At 46.0% G+C, this 16,299-nt stretch overlaps 1 protein-coding gene across 1 annotated transcript; it reads left to right on the forward strand.

The window, feature by feature from the left end:
* The first annotated feature begins 4,865 nt into the window (after window positions 1-4,865).
* DBR1 (debranching RNA lariats 1) lies at window positions 4,866-16,081 on the forward strand. Its single transcript, XM_004603220.3, has 8 exons — window positions 4,866-5,153; window positions 5,984-6,108; window positions 7,751-7,831; window positions 10,888-10,973; window positions 12,329-12,553; window positions 13,827-13,907; window positions 14,165-14,310; window positions 15,229-16,081. Exons 1-8 carry the CDS (start codon window positions 4,957-4,959, stop codon window positions 15,911-15,913), a joined length of 1,626 nt encoding a protein of 541 aa, XP_004603277.2. The 5' UTR covers window positions 4,866-4,956; the 3' UTR covers window positions 15,914-16,081.
* Window positions 16,082-16,299: the final 218 nt, after the last annotated feature.

Here is a 16,299-nt window from a genome sequence, read left to right on the forward strand (position 1 = left end):
TTAAGATTGCTTAGGGAATATGATGCTGAATCAATTTGGGCACAAGTTTCTCCACTTCAGAATCCTCGTAGTCCTGTGGGACCTGACAAGACTCACCCTCTGAGCACTCACCCTGGTAAACAGACAATTAAATAAAGTCTGCAAAGACTTTGCAATGGGAAATAATGCGTCAGCATGTCACTAGGTGCTCACTTGAAGGGTGTAAAATACGTTTGTGCATAAAGCATAAGGCACTGAGATACTGAAAATCTTTATTAGAAAGCACAGTTAAGGAAAAAGAAGAGATATGCTGGGACTGGAGGGATAGATTAATAGGTTGGAGACCAGGTTTTGCATGCAGGAGAGCTGGGATTGAGTCTCAGCTCTGCATGTTTCCCTGAGCACCACTAGGAGTGACCCCCTCAGCCCTGAAACAGGTATGGTCTCCTGCAAACAGATAAGTGAGGTTACTCTTTTTGATAACTGGATTACCATTATGACAGACTCCCAGCTGGAAAATACAGAATAAAGGCCCAGTTGTTGAATTGGAAAACTGCTACTCAGAGGTAGGTGAGCTATAATTGCTTTTATGTAAGAATCCACAGGGGCTGGGGAGATAGTACAGCAGATAAGATGCTTGCCTTGCGTGCAGCTGACCTGGGTTCTATCCCCAGCACCACAGATGGTTCTTTGAGTCCCGCCAGGAGTGATCCCTAAACCCACAAGCACAATCAGGTGTGGCCCCCCAGAAAAATAAAATAAAGAATCTCACAGAATGTCTCTCTAGCAATCCCTTAGAAGATCCAGCCCACTTTGCAGAGAAGAAATATGCACAGGGGCTAGAGCATTTGTTCTGTCTGTGGTCAACCTTGGTACCACATTGTCTTGTGAGCACCACTGGTTGTGACACACAAAAGGAATTCTGATAACTTAGCCATTCAACTATACATATTATTCAACCATATCCATGCACATATTCATATACTTTTGCATACTTACTACCTATTGCATGCTGGACATTGTGTCCAGGAGAGGTAGTGTAGATACAGTCCCTGCACTCACAGCGTATCGCAAGAGGAGAAGAAAGACAAGTGACCACATTATTTAAATACAAGAAGCAAGTGCAATGGTGTGGGACTCAGTGAGCAGCGAGAAGCGAGATCTCACCAGGACTGAAATCAGAGAGGTCAGTCTGGTGGACATGGCACCCAGCTCTGACGGGATGTGTTCCCCAGCCTAGGCAATGTGAAACAGCACTTTTCTAGAGATTGGTGTGTTTGTAAACATTTGTCCAACTGAACAATTTAGATGACATTTATCTGGAACTGGGGATCTCCCTTGAAAGACTAATACATATCAGAAGCCCAGATTTGATCTCTGGCACCACCTGGTCCCCTGAGGATCACTACGGGGTGATTCCTAAGCACAGAATCATGAGTAGACCCTGGACATAGTCAAGTGTGAAACCTCACCCCCACCCCAGATATTAAAAAACAATTCTCTGTGGCCAGGCAGGAAACTCCGTGGTAGAGAGCAAGCTTCTCATCAGTGATGCTCTGGTTTCCGTGCCTAGCACCACAAAATCAAAACAACAAACGAACAAAAGCCAGAGTTCCCTGTATTTGTATGTGGAAGTAATAGTAGACACACTACTACAGTAAACCCTGAGTAGAGCCAGGTGTGGGCCCCAAATGAAAATAAAATGAAGACTCTCACAGAATGTCTACTACAAAGATTTCAATTGTTTATAAGAAAAGGCACGTGTAAAACCTGCAGGTGGCTGTAGATGGTTGTAGAGCGGAGTGAACTGAACAATAGAAATACACCTGGCCCCACTCGCAATGGGGATCACGTTTTGAAGGGAGAAGAAAAGGTAACACGAGGCGGAGCAACTGTCTCTTTCCATCATTTACAATGCAGGAATAGAATCTGGAAGTGGCAAAATTATAGGCAAGATTGCTTTTTCCCTCGGTGACAAGATCAAAAAGTTCGGTGAAATTTCTGACAGTCACTAGGAAATTTCCCTGAAACTTCTGAGAGTTGCCAGTAGGATAGCAGGGCGGGAGAGCTAGTTGAAAGGGCTGGAGTATGCACTGCAAGTGGGAGCCCAGGTGTGGATCCTCGGCACTGCACGGGCCCCTGAACACCACTGCTTGCCTGCACCGCTCCCCTCTCCAAAAGATGTGGTGACCCAAAACTCATCCCTCTGCCCCGTCCCCGCGCAGGGCTCTGAGCGCCAGCACGCGCTCCCGAAACGCTCTAGGCAGAGTGTGCTGCCCTCGGGCGGCGGAAGGGAGCGCGTGTCTCCTGGAGTCTGATGTTGAAACTGACTTGGAAGCTCAGAGTCCACTCTCTCCGCGGCTCTCACTTCCTTACTTCCTGGAGGCTTTTTGCTCCGCAAGCCGGTCACCCCCTTGACTACGTCCGGCCGCACGTTTTCATTAAGTACCTCATCCCTCCACACCAGTTCCTATGCCCTTACTTCACTCTATTGTTCCATCTGACTTTGTTTTGGAGCCACACCTGGGGATGCTCGGGGATTTCTCCTGGCTCTCTACACAGGAATCTCTCTTCAGGAATCACTCTTGGCAGTATTCAGGAAATCATATGGGATGTCAGGGATCCAACTCTGGTCAGCTGTGTGCAAGACCTTACCCACTGTACTGTCTCTTCAGGCCTCTTATCCGATCTTCTTTTTTTTGGGGGGAGGGGGGCGGCTAGGGGGAGAGGGAGGTAGCACACACCAGGCAGTGCTCCTGCCTGAATCTGCACTCAGGAATTATTCCTGGTGGTACTTGGGGGACCATGTGGGATGCCTGAGATCGAATCAGAGTCAGCCATGTGCAAGGCAAACGCCCTACCCGCTGTATTATCATTCCAGCCCCACCCCACCCTATTTTTAACTGTTCATTTTCAAACACAGTCCTTCCTCCTGAGTCCTTTCTTCAACTCTCACCTGGTTGGCTTTAACTGTCCAGTCGTAATTTTCTCAAGAAGGGTGCATGGGAATGCAGAGGTAGCTCAAGGGACTGGAGTGCATGCTTTGCCTGCAGGAGGTCTGGGTTCAATCCTTGCTGCGTGTCCCCTCTCCCCTATATTGGCCCCCTTTAAAAAAATGGAAGTGGCATGGATATGCCTTCTTGGAGTTCTTTCATGGTTGAAAACATCTACTTGTTGCCTTTTACTCGAATAAGGTCTTGGCTGGTGGGAAACCACCCTAAGTGGTTTCCAGCAAGAGATTACAAAGTGCTGGAAGGAATAAAGACAAAAGATGCACACAGGAGGGAGAATTGGGCTCATGATCAGAAAGAGCAGGACTTTTATTGCCATTTAAGGCCTAGGTACCTCGTACCACCGCCACCATTTTCCAGCACTAGAAGAGAGAGGAAAGCTCTATGACCTTCCTGCCCCCTTTGAATTTCACACCAGTGTTTCCCATTTGCAAAACCTAATTTGGATCTCAGATGGCAAGGGAATTGGAAACATGCAGTTTCTTCAACAAGTGCTAGGGGTGAGTGGGAAGAGAAGGAATCCTCATACATTTTGCCAGCCTCTGGAAAACTGGAGCTTTCTTTTAAAATTTACAAATAGACCAACCATATTGGTTCAGCAATTCGACTCGCAGGTATCTATCCAAAGAACAGCTGATTTGAAAAGTTGTATGTAGTCCAATGTACTCTGTAACACTACTTTTTTGTTTGGGGGTCATACCCAGCAGTGTTTAGGACTTACTCCTTGGCTCTGTGCTCAGGGATCTCTCCTGAACTCTCAGGACCATATGGAATGTTGTGAATTGAACCTAGGTCAGCAGCAAGCTGCAAACTGCAAGCTGCAAGACAATCGCCCTATTCAATATACTACTGCTCTGGCCCACTTAATAATAGCCAAGATCTGGAAACAACCCAAGTGCCCAACAACAGGTGAGCGAATAAGGAGATGTGGTAGTAGACACAAGAGAATACAACTCAGACCCGAGAAAAGACAAAACCTTCTGAATACTAAGGAGGGCAGAATACCCAACGTTGTGACCTCAAAGCAAAACAGACACACAAAAAATGTGATTTCTAACTCTGACTTTTGCATATAGTTATCGCTATTGTAAAAAAAAAAGCGTCTGTTCTTATTTATTTCAAAATCCAATAAGAAGGGACATAAAATATATTTTAAAAATCGGGACAATTAGATTTCCATCTTTTTCTACTTCCTTAATTTAAATATGAAAACTGCATCATCCTGGGGCCGGAGCGATAGCACAGCGGGTAGGGCGTCTGCCTTGCACTCGGCCGACCCGGGTTCGATCCCCGGCATCCCATATGGTCCCCCAAGCACCGCCAGGAGTAATTCCTGAGTGCAAAGCCAGGAGTAACCCCTGAGCATCGCTGGGTGTGACCCAAAAAGCAAAAAACAAAACAAAACAAAACAAAAAAAAAACCTGCATCATCCTTGCAAACCTGAAAGAAATGATTATGCCTCAAATTACTGTGAGTACATGTCTTCCAATGAATTATGATCTTTAGTAAGCAAAATACTTCCTTACTTCCTGAGGGCTTTATTTGAATGAGGTATGTGTGTGGTGGGGGTGGGGGGGGTGAGTCACACCCGGCAGTGCTCAGGGATTACTTCAGGCGGGCTTCGAGGAATCATTTGGGGTGTAGGGGATCGATCCCGGGCTGGCCACTTGCGAAGCAAGTGCCCTTCCCGCTGTCCTAGCTCTCAGGCCCTCGGCTTTGATTTTTATCACCTTCCAAATTGCGACGACCCAAAGGCACTGGGCAAACTGGAGTCAATTTCAAAATTCCCGGCCATCCTGGACTTCGGCGAGTCTCGCCCGAGCCCTCTCGCGAGATTTGGAAACCGGAAGTGCTATATAAAGGTCTCAAGGCGGTGGCGGCGGCGGCGCTGATCCTCCTGGCGGGACGTGGTTCCCGGCTTCTTGCCACGCCGGGACCGTGCGGGCTCGCGGTCCTCCCCGGCAGGATGCGCGTGGCCGTGGCTGGCTGCTGCCACGGCGAGCTGGACAAAATCTACGAGACCCTGGCGCTGGCGGAGCGGCGGGGCCCGGGGCCCGTGGAGCTGCTGCTGTGCTGCGGCGACTTCCAGGCGGTGCGCAACGAGGCCGACCTGCGCTGCATGGCCGTGCCGCCCAAGTACCGCCACATGCAGACCTTCTACAGGTGAGGGGCCCGCCGGCCCGAGGGGCAGCTGCAGGGGGAGCGGGGGGCAGCGGGAGGCAGGTCCCTGGCCTCTGGGCTGCTTGCAAAAATAACGCCGAGGCGATGGAGAACCAGCTGGAGTCCGCCCCAGCCTTTCTGCTCTTCTCCCTGCTGCAGAGAACTCGCAAAATTCTTGGCACCCACAGTGTCATCTCTCCTTAAAAAAAAAAAAAAAAAAAATTCACATTATTTTTCTGTTCGTTTATTTTTGGAGGCCACCCCTGGCCATGCTTAGAGGTTGCTCCTGGCGCTGCACTCAGAACTCACTCCTGGCTCTGCACTCAGTCCCCACTCCTCTGGGGACTCTATGGGATACCGGGGATGAACCCGGGTCAGCCTCCTGCAAAGAAAGGAGCCTTACCCTGCTGTGCTGTCACTCCCCCCACGGTGTCATCTCTTCTCAGTGATGAGGTTCGGGTACGGAGCTGTGTGTTAAGGAGATCTGTTTATCTACTTATTTATTTATTTATCTATTTAATTGTTTTTTGGGGTCACACCCGGCGATGCACAGGGGTTACACCTGGCTCTGCACTCAGGAATTAGCCCTGGCGGTGCTCAGGGGACCCTATGGGATGCTGGGAATTGAAGCCGGGTTGGCTGTGTGCAAGGCAAATTCCCTACCCGCTATGCTATTGCTCCAGCCCCCGGAAGATTTATTTATTAATTTTTTTGATGATCAACTTAGTCTCTTTCCGGGCTTTGTTTTGCTTTTTTGTGTTTTGTATAAGGCGCTGGATGGCCTCGACTCATTTGTTTTTTTCTCTGCCCTCCTGTTTACCCTTCTGTTCTAGGTATTACTCCGGAGAGAAGAAGGCGCCGGTCCTCACAATCTTCGTCGGGGGAAACCACGAGGCCTCCAATCATTTACAGGAGTTACCTTATGGTGGCTGGGTAGCACCAAACATTTATTATTTAGGTATGTGTGTGCATGTGTGTTTATGTGTGGTGTGATTTTTTGCTTTGATGGGATGGAAGAGCCTGTCAGGATCATCTTGAAGTATTTGTGGAATATTACTTATTTAAAGAGTCATGATATTGTCCATGATTCACCTCAGGCTTTATCTGCAGAGACTTTGCACACTAATTGCCATTTCTTTATTCATACCCTGTATTCAATTTTAACACAGATAATAATAGAAATTATTAAATAGATGCAAAAATAGAGAATAGTGTGGTAAATTTTATTTACTAACCAGCTTCAAAAACTGTCATTCTTGTTTGTTTTTGTTGTTGTTGTTGTTGTTGTTTTGCTTTTTGGGTCACACCTGGTGATGCTCAGGGGTTATTCCTGGCTCTACACTCAGGAATTTTTCCTGGTGGTACTTGGGGGACCATATGGGATGCTGGGAATCAAACTGAGGTCAGCCGCGTGCAAGGCAAACGCCCTACCCACAGTGCTATCACTCCAGCCCCAAACTGTCATTCTTATTTCAACTTATTTCAATGATTGGCTACTTTAGGAGGATGCAGGCAAGGTCCCATTTCATTTGGATGCCAAGACCCTGAAGTCCCTTAGACAGTAATGGTTTTCTTTCATTTCCCCACTGCCCACATGCCGTCTCTTTGTTGAAGAGAACTTTGTTCTTCTAGAATTCCTTGTGTTAGCATGTGCCTTTATTCTCAGCAGACCCTGTGGTCTTTGTTTACATGTGCAGACCTCATTACGTTCTGCTGCCACTTTAGTCCCTTTAAGCTTTTATGGACCTATCATCTCTAAATGTAAAGCTTTTTCCAGAACTATTTACTATTTTTGGGTTGACGAGCTTAATCCTTAGTTAAGTCGATATTGTTGGCAACTGCAAGAGCGTTAAAGGGTCACTCAGAAGTAAATACAGAAACTGCAGTCTCGTTACACTTTGTACTTGTTGGGTTTTGATTTTATAACATAAACCCATCATAGGACATCCCCCTCTCACTGTTTGATTGCTGCCAATTTATGTTTCCTCTAAACACCCTCTCCTATCTTTACCTTTTTGTTTGTGGGCCACATCCAGCGATACTCAGGGGTTACTCCTTTTTTTTTTTTTGGGTTACTCCTTTTTTTAAAAAAAAATTTTAAATTTTTTATTGCTCAGGGGTTAGTCCTGGCTTTGCACTCAGGAATTGCTCCTGGCAGTGCTCAGAGGACCATATGGGATGCTGGGAATCAAACCCCGGTTGGCCACATGCAAGGCAAATGCTTTCCCCACTGTATTATCACTCTGGCCACTCAGGTTGCTTCTTGCTCTGCACTCAGGGATCACTTCTGGTGCATCTCCAGGAACCGTACGGGATTACCCATGCAAGGCAAGAACCCTACCTGCTTTGCTGTCTCTCTAGCCATTTCTTTTTTTCTGCTTAGTTTCTGGGCTGATTGCTTTTAGGCCTCCCCTCCCGAGTCTACTGTGTATATTCTTGCCTTCATATTATGTAAAAGAATAATCTTATGGTACTGGTACTTAGTTTTCAAACAGTTTTAGATATACATTGAATTCCAGGTTTCTGAGCTGTTTTTTTCAGTTAATAAATATAAAAGGTCTTTTTGCCTCTAGTAATTTCACGTAATTGTAATTTTGCAGGTTTGGCTGGTGTTGTGAAATACCGAGGTGTAAGAATTGGTGGAATCTCTGGTATCTTTAAATCTCACGACTATCGAAAAGGTATTGTTGGTTGCTTCATAATTGATCTGAGAATTGTTTTTAAACTTTAGAACTTAGGTGCACCAGAGAAACTTAAGAATGAGTTATAAATTATCCTTAATGTTTGTTATAAAACATGTTACAGACACTAAAATATGGAGAATACTACCAAGTATTTTCTGTGTACCAATTCCCTTTTGTTTTGTTTAGTGGTTTGCCATGGTTGGTGGTGCTCAGGGCATACTCCTGATTCTGTGCTCGGGGATCACTCCTGTGGGTGTGGGGCACTGTGTGTGACAGCTGACCACAGACTTTCATCAGCAGTGGTGTGCCATTTACAGTTTTTCTTTGGGGTGTGGAGTTTGGGGCCACGCCCAGCAGTGCTGGCGGGGGGAATACTTCAAGCTTTGTCCTGAGGTACCTCCCAGTGGTGCTTGGAGGACCATGCAGTGCCGGGATAAAACTGAGGTTACGCCAAGCAAGGGAAGCACCTTAACCCCTATACTATCTCTCTGGCCCTTTAATTTGTTTTTAAGAAATAAGATACAGATACACTTGACACTTGTTGCTCCTCTGTCTCCAGTCCCATTCTATCCCACTCTTTCCTACCAAGCAGCAACCATTAAGAATTTAGTGTTAATTGATGATTTTATATCATTACCATGTACGTAAGAGTTTTATATTTTATTATTATCATTATTTTTGGGTCACCCTCGCAGAGCTCATGGCTTCCTCCTGATCAGCTCAGGGAACCATATGTGGTGCCAGGGACTGGCACATACGAGGCAAGTCTTACCCTCAGTACTATCTCATGAGCCTTGCAAGAGTTTTAAATAACATATTTAAAAGCCTGTTTTAAACTTAATGTAAGTATCGTTTTTATATGTATATTGCTTTTTACAACTTGCTTCTTTAACTGTGTTGCTGAACTCCATGTTAATAAGTTGAAATCTAATCTAGTTTAAATTTGTGAACAGTATTTCATTTTATAAGCATACTCTCCCTATGGGCTGGAGCAATAGCACAGTGTTTGGGCTTTCGCCTTTCATGTGGCCGACCCGAGTTCGATTCCTCCACCCCTCTCGGAGAGCCCGGCAAGCTACCGAGAGTATCAAGCCCTCGCAGCAGAGCCTGGCAAGCTACCCGTGCGTATTGGACATGCCAAAAACAGTAACAATAAGTCTCTCAATGAGAGATGTTACTGGTGCCCGATCAAACAAATCAATGGTATAAAACATGTTACAGACACTAACATGTTTTAGTTTAGCAACAGGATGTCTCTCCCTATACATCCTACTATATCTGAGTAAATTATACCTTGATCTTACAACGGAAGGAATAACCTGGGTTCACTCTGATTTCAAAATTTCATGAAGAAAGTTGGCAAATACAACTTATATCCTCAGGATAATTATTTAATCACAAGTCTATGCTCTTCTGCCTTGCCCACCCTACTTCTTAATTCTAAGCTATATAAATATTAATGCATATTATTTCTTTCTCTTTTTTTTGTGGGGGAGCTTCACACCTGGTGATGCACAGGGGTTACTCCTGGCTTTTGCACTCAGGAATTACTCCTGACGGTGCTCAGGGGACCATATGGGATGCTGGGAATCGAACCCGGGTCGGCCGCGTGCAAGGCAAACGCCTACCCGCTGTGCTATCACTCCAGCCCTGCATATTATTTCTTATAATAAATTCTTTCTCTGTAATAAGTATACAGAAAGTGACCATATCATACTTGGCAAATGTGGGTACAAATTGGCAAATTGGAATCACTCCTTGCCAGGCAATTGGTAATATTTGTGGAACTTATAAGAGCACTCTGACCCAGAAATTCTACTTCTGGGCTGGAACGATAGTATAGGGGGTAAGGCGCTTGCCTTGCACTCGGCCAACCTGGGTTAAAACCCCAGCATCCTATATGGTCCCCTGAGCTCTCCAGGAGTGATTCTTGAGCACAGAGCCAAGAGTAAACCCTGAGCACCACCATGTGTGGCTCCAAAACAAAACAAAAGCAAAAACTTAACAGAAATTCTACTTGTAAGAATTTTTATTCCACACGTGACAAATGATAACATACACATTTATTAACTCAACCTTATTTATAATAGCAAAAGGTAGGAACTGGCTAAATAGATCATGATACAGCTGTATAATATAATGCTGCGGAGTCATTTAAAAACACAGAAGCAGGTTTTTGTGTACCTGATGTGGTAGAAATGCCAACATGAGTGAAAAAAATACAAGAGAACATGTATAAGTAATGAGATGGTAAAGAAATATGTGTATTATATGCATAGATGATATCCCTGGAATGAAATATTAAAGCTGATTGATTAACATTGCTTGATTCTAGGCAGGGTTACTGATGGCTGGGGGGCAGGAAAAGGAGCCCCCTCCCTTTCGTAGCAGTGTTATTGAGGTAAAATTTATATACCATTCTGTTTAATTCAGTGATTTAAGTAAACTTACAGAGCTATGCAACTTTCCCACCATCTGGGTTTAGAACACCCCACAAGGTTTTCTGGCTATTCGTGGTTAATTCCCCCTTCCCACCGCTCTGGCACCCACTGCTCCACTCCCGTGAAGGAACGTCTTTACTCTAGAATTTTCTGCTATCTTTTATTTTAAATGGTGTAAATAAGGGCCTGAGAGATAGTACAGGCGATTAAGACGTTTGCCTTGTACGCAACTGACCCTGGTTTGATCCCTGGCACTGCCTATGGTCCCCCAAGCACCGCCAGGAGTGATCCCTGAGCACCGCCAGTTATGGCCCAAAAAACAGTTAAAAAATATAAGACTAAAAAAAGAAACCTAAAAAAAAATAAAATAAAAAAAGAAACCTGCAAGTAATATATTTCAAAATGAAATATACTTTAAGTCAAGTATTGTAAGCCCCATGACCATTTAGATTTGCAGTCTCTATTATACACATTTGTAAAAAATGCTGAATATTAAGAATAGTTTATAAATCAAAAATTGATGATAAATAACAGTCTTGGAGAAATATGTGTTTGTATTTGCATTTGTAGTCTTTCAAGGAGTTGAATATAGTTTCTATTTTTTAATTTAAGGTCATTTTGAGAGCCCGCCATATAATTCAGCTACAATAAGGAGTATATATCATGTGAGAAATATAGAAGTCTATAAATTAAAACAGGTATGTAAAAACATATTGTACCCTGCTTGAGAACATTTCAAAGTAATTCTTTACCAAAGTGAAGATATAAGAAGTGGGTCTGGAGTGATAGCACAGCAGGTAGGGCGTTTGCCTTGCATGCAGCTGACCCAGGTTCGATTCCCAGCATCTCATACGGTCCTGAGCACCACCAGGGGTAATTCCTGACTGCAGAGCCAGGAGCGACCCCTGTGCACCACCAGGTGTGACCCAAAAAGCAAAAAAAAAAAAAAAAAGTGCTTGATTCAGGATTTCTGAAAGTTGCATCTCTAGGTGCCTTTAGGAGAATCACAGATTTCAAGAAACTAGTTTATAGTGGATATGAATTTATTTTTGTGAGTAGTAATAAAACCATTATCCCCGATTTCAGATACTACTTTGGGTAAGAAAAAAAAATTAGAAAAAAGGGATATTCTACAGGCAATGTTAACATTTTAAAGTGGCAATAATTATATAATAGTATTAAATGAAACGTTGGAGAGGAGCTTGAGGGTGAGGATGTGGGGAGGCTGTGAAGGGACTCGGGGCACTGGCTGAATTGGCTAGCAGGGGCACTTGGGTTTTGTTTGAGGACCGGTCAGTGCTGGATCCCGGGCCGGTGGCTCTCACACTTGATGTTTCACAGACGTTCCCTTCACGTTCTGTGAGGCAGGTGTGACTCAAATCTGTCACATCAAGGATGAGAGGTCCTGGCTGAGATCGGTGACCTGCCCGGGGCTTCTTCCCTAACGGTCAGTGTCGGATCCTGCTTGGATGACCTCAGGCTGTGCCTCCACGGGGGGCGTGTGGTGACGGGTGGGCATTTCTGTCCGTGCCAGTTCCTTCCTACTTCCCATTCCACTCTCCAGCCGGTGTTCAGTTTAGTGTCTCCCATCTTTGCATTTTCCTTGTTCTTCACCTCCCAGTGGTCCAGTCATATATTTTGTATTGTCCTGAGCAGCTGTTAATGTTCTGGTTTTCCCACTCAGTTTCAGAGTACTGAAGATGCTAGGGATGAGTAATACATGAAGGATATTTTGTGTCTTCTCAAAGTCACCCTAAATACCGCTAACGTAGTCCGTGTTGTAAGCAGGGACATTTCCAGCATATGCTATGTGAGCCCATTTTTGGCTTTTTCATTTTGGGGCCACGCGTAGCAGTGCTCAGGGTTTAGTCTTGGCTCTGTGCTCAGGGATCTCTCCTGGCGGGGCTCAAGGGATCCTCTGGGGTGCTGGGGATTGCACAGAAGCCCAGAGTTCTCAGCGCGGATGCGATAAGTCGTGTGGCGGTGGAGAGAAAGAGGGATTCAGCCAGGTACTCTGCCCTTACGAGTTTTCCTTTCTTTCCCTGAAAAAAAGCTGAAGCAGCCCATGGACATCTTCCTGTCCCACGACTGGCCGAGAAGCATCTACCACTACGGCAATAAGAAGCAGCTTCTGAAGACGAAGTCCTTCTTCCGACAGGAAGTGGAGAACAACACGTTAGGAAGTCCCGCTGCTTCCGAGCTTCTCGAGCACTTCAGGCCCACATACTGGTTTTCTGCGCACCTTCACGTGAAGTTTGCAGCCTTGATGCAGCACCAGGTAGCCGGCAGAGCGTCTGTCCCGTCACCCGGCAAGCACTGAGGGACAGTCCCGGGCCCCGGGCGTGCCTGTGCCGCGCTTCTGATCTGCTGCCCTCGGAGACTCGGTCCCTGCACTCAGGACAGGGTCCATCCTTCTCACTGGGCTTCTCAACCCCTCGGACCCGGCCAGTCTTCTCCCGACACCAAAGGCCCCCCCCTCCCTGGGTGGCCTCCCCTCTGCTTTGTCCCTCTCTCGTGAGCTGGTCCCTGGTCCGCAGTCGGAATATTGTGTCACCAGCTTCTGTGCCGCTTTTCCTTGCTCTCTGCCCCAGTCCCATTTTTAATGCTCCCAAAATGACCAAAATGTTTGTGACTCATCCTCCCTCCCAACTTACTTTCTGGCAGTGCCCTTTTTAAAAAACATTGTACTTATGGTCACAAGGCCACAATAGTGTTTCCATTCATGCTGGTGGTATACAAAATTTCTGCCCCTGGGCCACTGTCTGGGGTCACTTCCAGTCCAGCCATTCCTCAGTGCCCGTCACCGCTGCTTGTAACTCCAGTTCAAGGGTACTTGTCTTAGTACTGCCTATTCTTTTGATTTTTTCCCTTTATATACTGCGCCTAAGTGACCTTGTCCCGTATCTGACCTCGCTCTTTGCTTTTTGCCCCAGTTACTTTGGTTTTTTGCTTTTTGGGGTCATACCCAGCGATGCTTATGGGGTTGCTCCTGGCTCTGCACTCAGAAACTATCCCTGGTGGTGCTCAGGGGACCATATGGGATGCTGTGGGTTGTTCGCGTGCAAGTCAAACACCCGACCCGCTGTGCTATCACTCCAGCTCCCCCCCCCCACCCAGTTACATTTTTAATACTCTTTGACTAATTTTGTTTAACTTGATATCTTCTAGCTCCATCCAAGTTGTAGCAAACTCTAAGGTTTCATTTTTTCTCATAACTAAGTAGTATTCCATTATGTTTCTTTGCCACAACTTTATCCATAGTCATCCATTGTTGGGCTTTTTTTTTTTTTTCATGTCTCTGCCAGTTCTTTAGTTTTTTTTTTTTTGCTTTACTTTAGAGGGGGAGCACTCCCAGCGATGCTCAGGGCTTAATCCTGAGTCTGCACTCAGGAATTAACTCCTGGTGAGGCTCAGGACCCTGAGGGATGCTAGGGATCAAACCCAGGTCAGCTGCATGCAATGCAAGCCCCCTCCCTACTATCCAATCACTCCAGCCCCCTCAACACTTTCTTCCGTCATTGTTCTTAACACTTTCTTATTGTTTTGTCTAGGTCAAGGATAAGGAACAGACTGCCAAATCAACCAAATTTTTAGCCTTGGACAAATGCTTGCCACACAGGGATTTTCTTCAGGTAAAAAGAAAATGAAATATCTCGGCAACGTGGTCTTATTCTTCCAGTGATGAAAAAAATAATAATAACAAATTTTCCTTCCTAAGTTTGTTTGTGCTATCTATAATTCAGTTTTCTGAGAATTTCTTGGGAATACTTAAATTACATGATTGCTTTTTTAAGCTATGAAATTAAATTTCTCTTAAATTTTATTTAGGGAATTTTTAGAATACTAAAATAAATATGCATGTCCTACTATGTCTGATTGCTTCCTGTAGGTAATAGAAGTAGAACATGAGCCTGGCGCGCCTGCCTACCTGCAGTACGACGTTGAATGGCTCTCTGTTCTCAGGGCCACGAACGAGCTTATGAACGTGACCGGGCGTCTGTGGAACATGCCCGAGAATAATGGCTTGCATGCCAGGTGAGCTTGGCTCTGTGCTGGATGCACCCTTTCCACTGACTGTGTGACTTTCTGTCGTTTATGTGTGCCACACCTGGTGGTGCTCAGGGCTCACTCCTGGGAGCCATATGTGGTGCCGGGAATTGAACGTACGTCGGCTGCGTGCAAGGCTAGCGCCTAACCTACTGCTCTGATCCCTCATACATAAGTTTTGTCCCTCCCTCATTTAAAAGAAAGAAGTCCTGGGGCGAGCAATATTTAGTGGTAACTTACCTGAGCATTGCCAGGTGTGGCCCCAAGGTAAAAGCAACAAAAAGAAGGAAGTGTCCTTCCCTCTGTCTTGGAGACTGTTGAGAGGACTGTGATACCCGGACCGGAGGATTGGTTGGCCCAGGATTGAGAATTGCTGGGAATGGCCCCGGGCCTCCTGAGCACTGCCTGGGGGACCCCCCTTAAGTTCACCCCCGATCCCCCCCAACACACACATACACACCCCAAGTTGTAATGTGGTTAAAGACTTGTTCACATGTTAAAATAATTTTTACTTATTTTAAGGTGTGAATTAAGGACTACATTTTCCTTTTTCTGTTTTTTGGGTCGTACCCAGTGGTCCTCAGGGCTTAACCCTTGACTCTGTGCTCAGGGCTCATTCCTGGTGGTACTTGGGGAACCAGGGTGCTGGGAATCAAATTCTGGTCAGCCACACGCAAGGCAAGCACCCTGTCCCTTGTACTATCTCTGGCCTAAAGAACCACTTTTTCTGAGAATCATTTTTATTTCAGAATCATTCTTTATTAAATTCACTGTGATTCTATTAAATGAAATTTTGATGGCTGGCCTAATTTTTTTTTTTTTTACCCTTGCACTTGAAGTTCATAGTTAGATTTTAGAATCTGTTGTTTGAGGCTGATAAAAATACAAAAAGCCGTTGCTTTGCAGGTGGGATTACAGCGCAACGGAGGAATCGATGAAGGAAGTCCTAGAGAGGCTGAATCATGACCTCAGGGTGCCCTGTAACTTCACCGTGACGGCTCCTTGCTATGACCCTGGGAAGCCACAGGCCCAGGTGCCCTTGATGCACAGGATCAGTCCTCAGACCACCGAGTTTTGCGCCCAGCTTGGCATCACAGACATCAACGTCAGGCTGCAGAGTGCCCGGGAGGAGCAGTGGTGTGCGGACGACGGCGGGCAGGACGGCGTGCAGAGTGACTCCGGAGAGGAACGCAGCGAGTACAACACGGACACGTCCGCCCTGTCCTCCATCAACCCCGATGAAATCATGCTGGACGATGACGAGGAGGACGAAGACAGCATCATGAGTGCGCGCAGCGACGGCAACGCCCCGTCCATGGAACCTTCCGACCCGGCGTCTGACTTTTCCGCCAGCTTCTCTGATGTCAGGAGCTTGCCGGGTTCCATGATCGTGTCTTCCGATGACACACCGGACTCTCCGCTTGACAGGGAGGGGACGCCTGGCGAGGCCCCGGAGCTGGGGGATGGGAGGGACTTGACCCAGGGACCCCCGAAGAGGCTGAGCGACGAGCACGAGCCTGAACAGAGAAAGCGGATTAAGAGGCGCAACCAGGCCATCTATGCCGCCGTGGAGGACGAGGACGCGATGTGAGGGATCCTGGGTAGCCGCGGGGTTCTGGAGACCAGATTTGTAAAGTTGTATTTTTGACTCAAGACTTTGTAATAATGAAGTATGTAAGAAAATCTTAGGTATTCGCCTTGTTTTTAGAACTTTGTATGTTGGAGAGGGGAGGCATTAAAATCTATTTACTTAATTGGGTATCTTTTCTTTGAAGGCGTGCGTTTCTCTTTTTTCATATTTTTCACCAAATATTGAACCCCAGTCTCGTGGCAGGAATGCATTCATAAGATGGCACTTGCTTCAAGAGAAAAGGGGGATTGTTGCCTTCAGGCAGTTAACGACCACTGGAAATGTTTGTAGAATAAACTATGGCATATTTATATTTCATTTTATAGTCATGTTATATAGAACTATTT

The sequence above is a fragment of the Sorex araneus genome, chromosome 2 (assembly GCF_027595985.1).
Source record: "Sorex araneus isolate mSorAra2 chromosome 2, mSorAra2.pri, whole genome shotgun sequence".
NCBI lineage: Eukaryota > Metazoa > Chordata > Mammalia > Eulipotyphla > Soricidae > Sorex > Sorex araneus.

What these genes read in the sequence shown, in the direction of transcription:
- DBR1 (XM_004603220.3), top strand. Translation starts at nt 4,957, where the DNA reads ATGCGCGTGGCCGTGGCTGGCTGCTGCCACGGCGAGCTGGACAAAATC. An exon ending in CAGCCTTGATGCAGCACCAG is followed by an intron (nt 12,554 to 13,826) that starts GTAGCCGGCAGA and finishes TGTTTTGTCTAG; the next exon opens with GTCAAGGATAAGGAACAGAC. An exon ending in AATAATGGCTTGCATGCCAG is followed by an intron (nt 14,311 to 15,228) that starts GTGAGCTTGGCT and finishes GTTGCTTTGCAG; the next exon opens with GTGGGATTACAGCGCAACGG.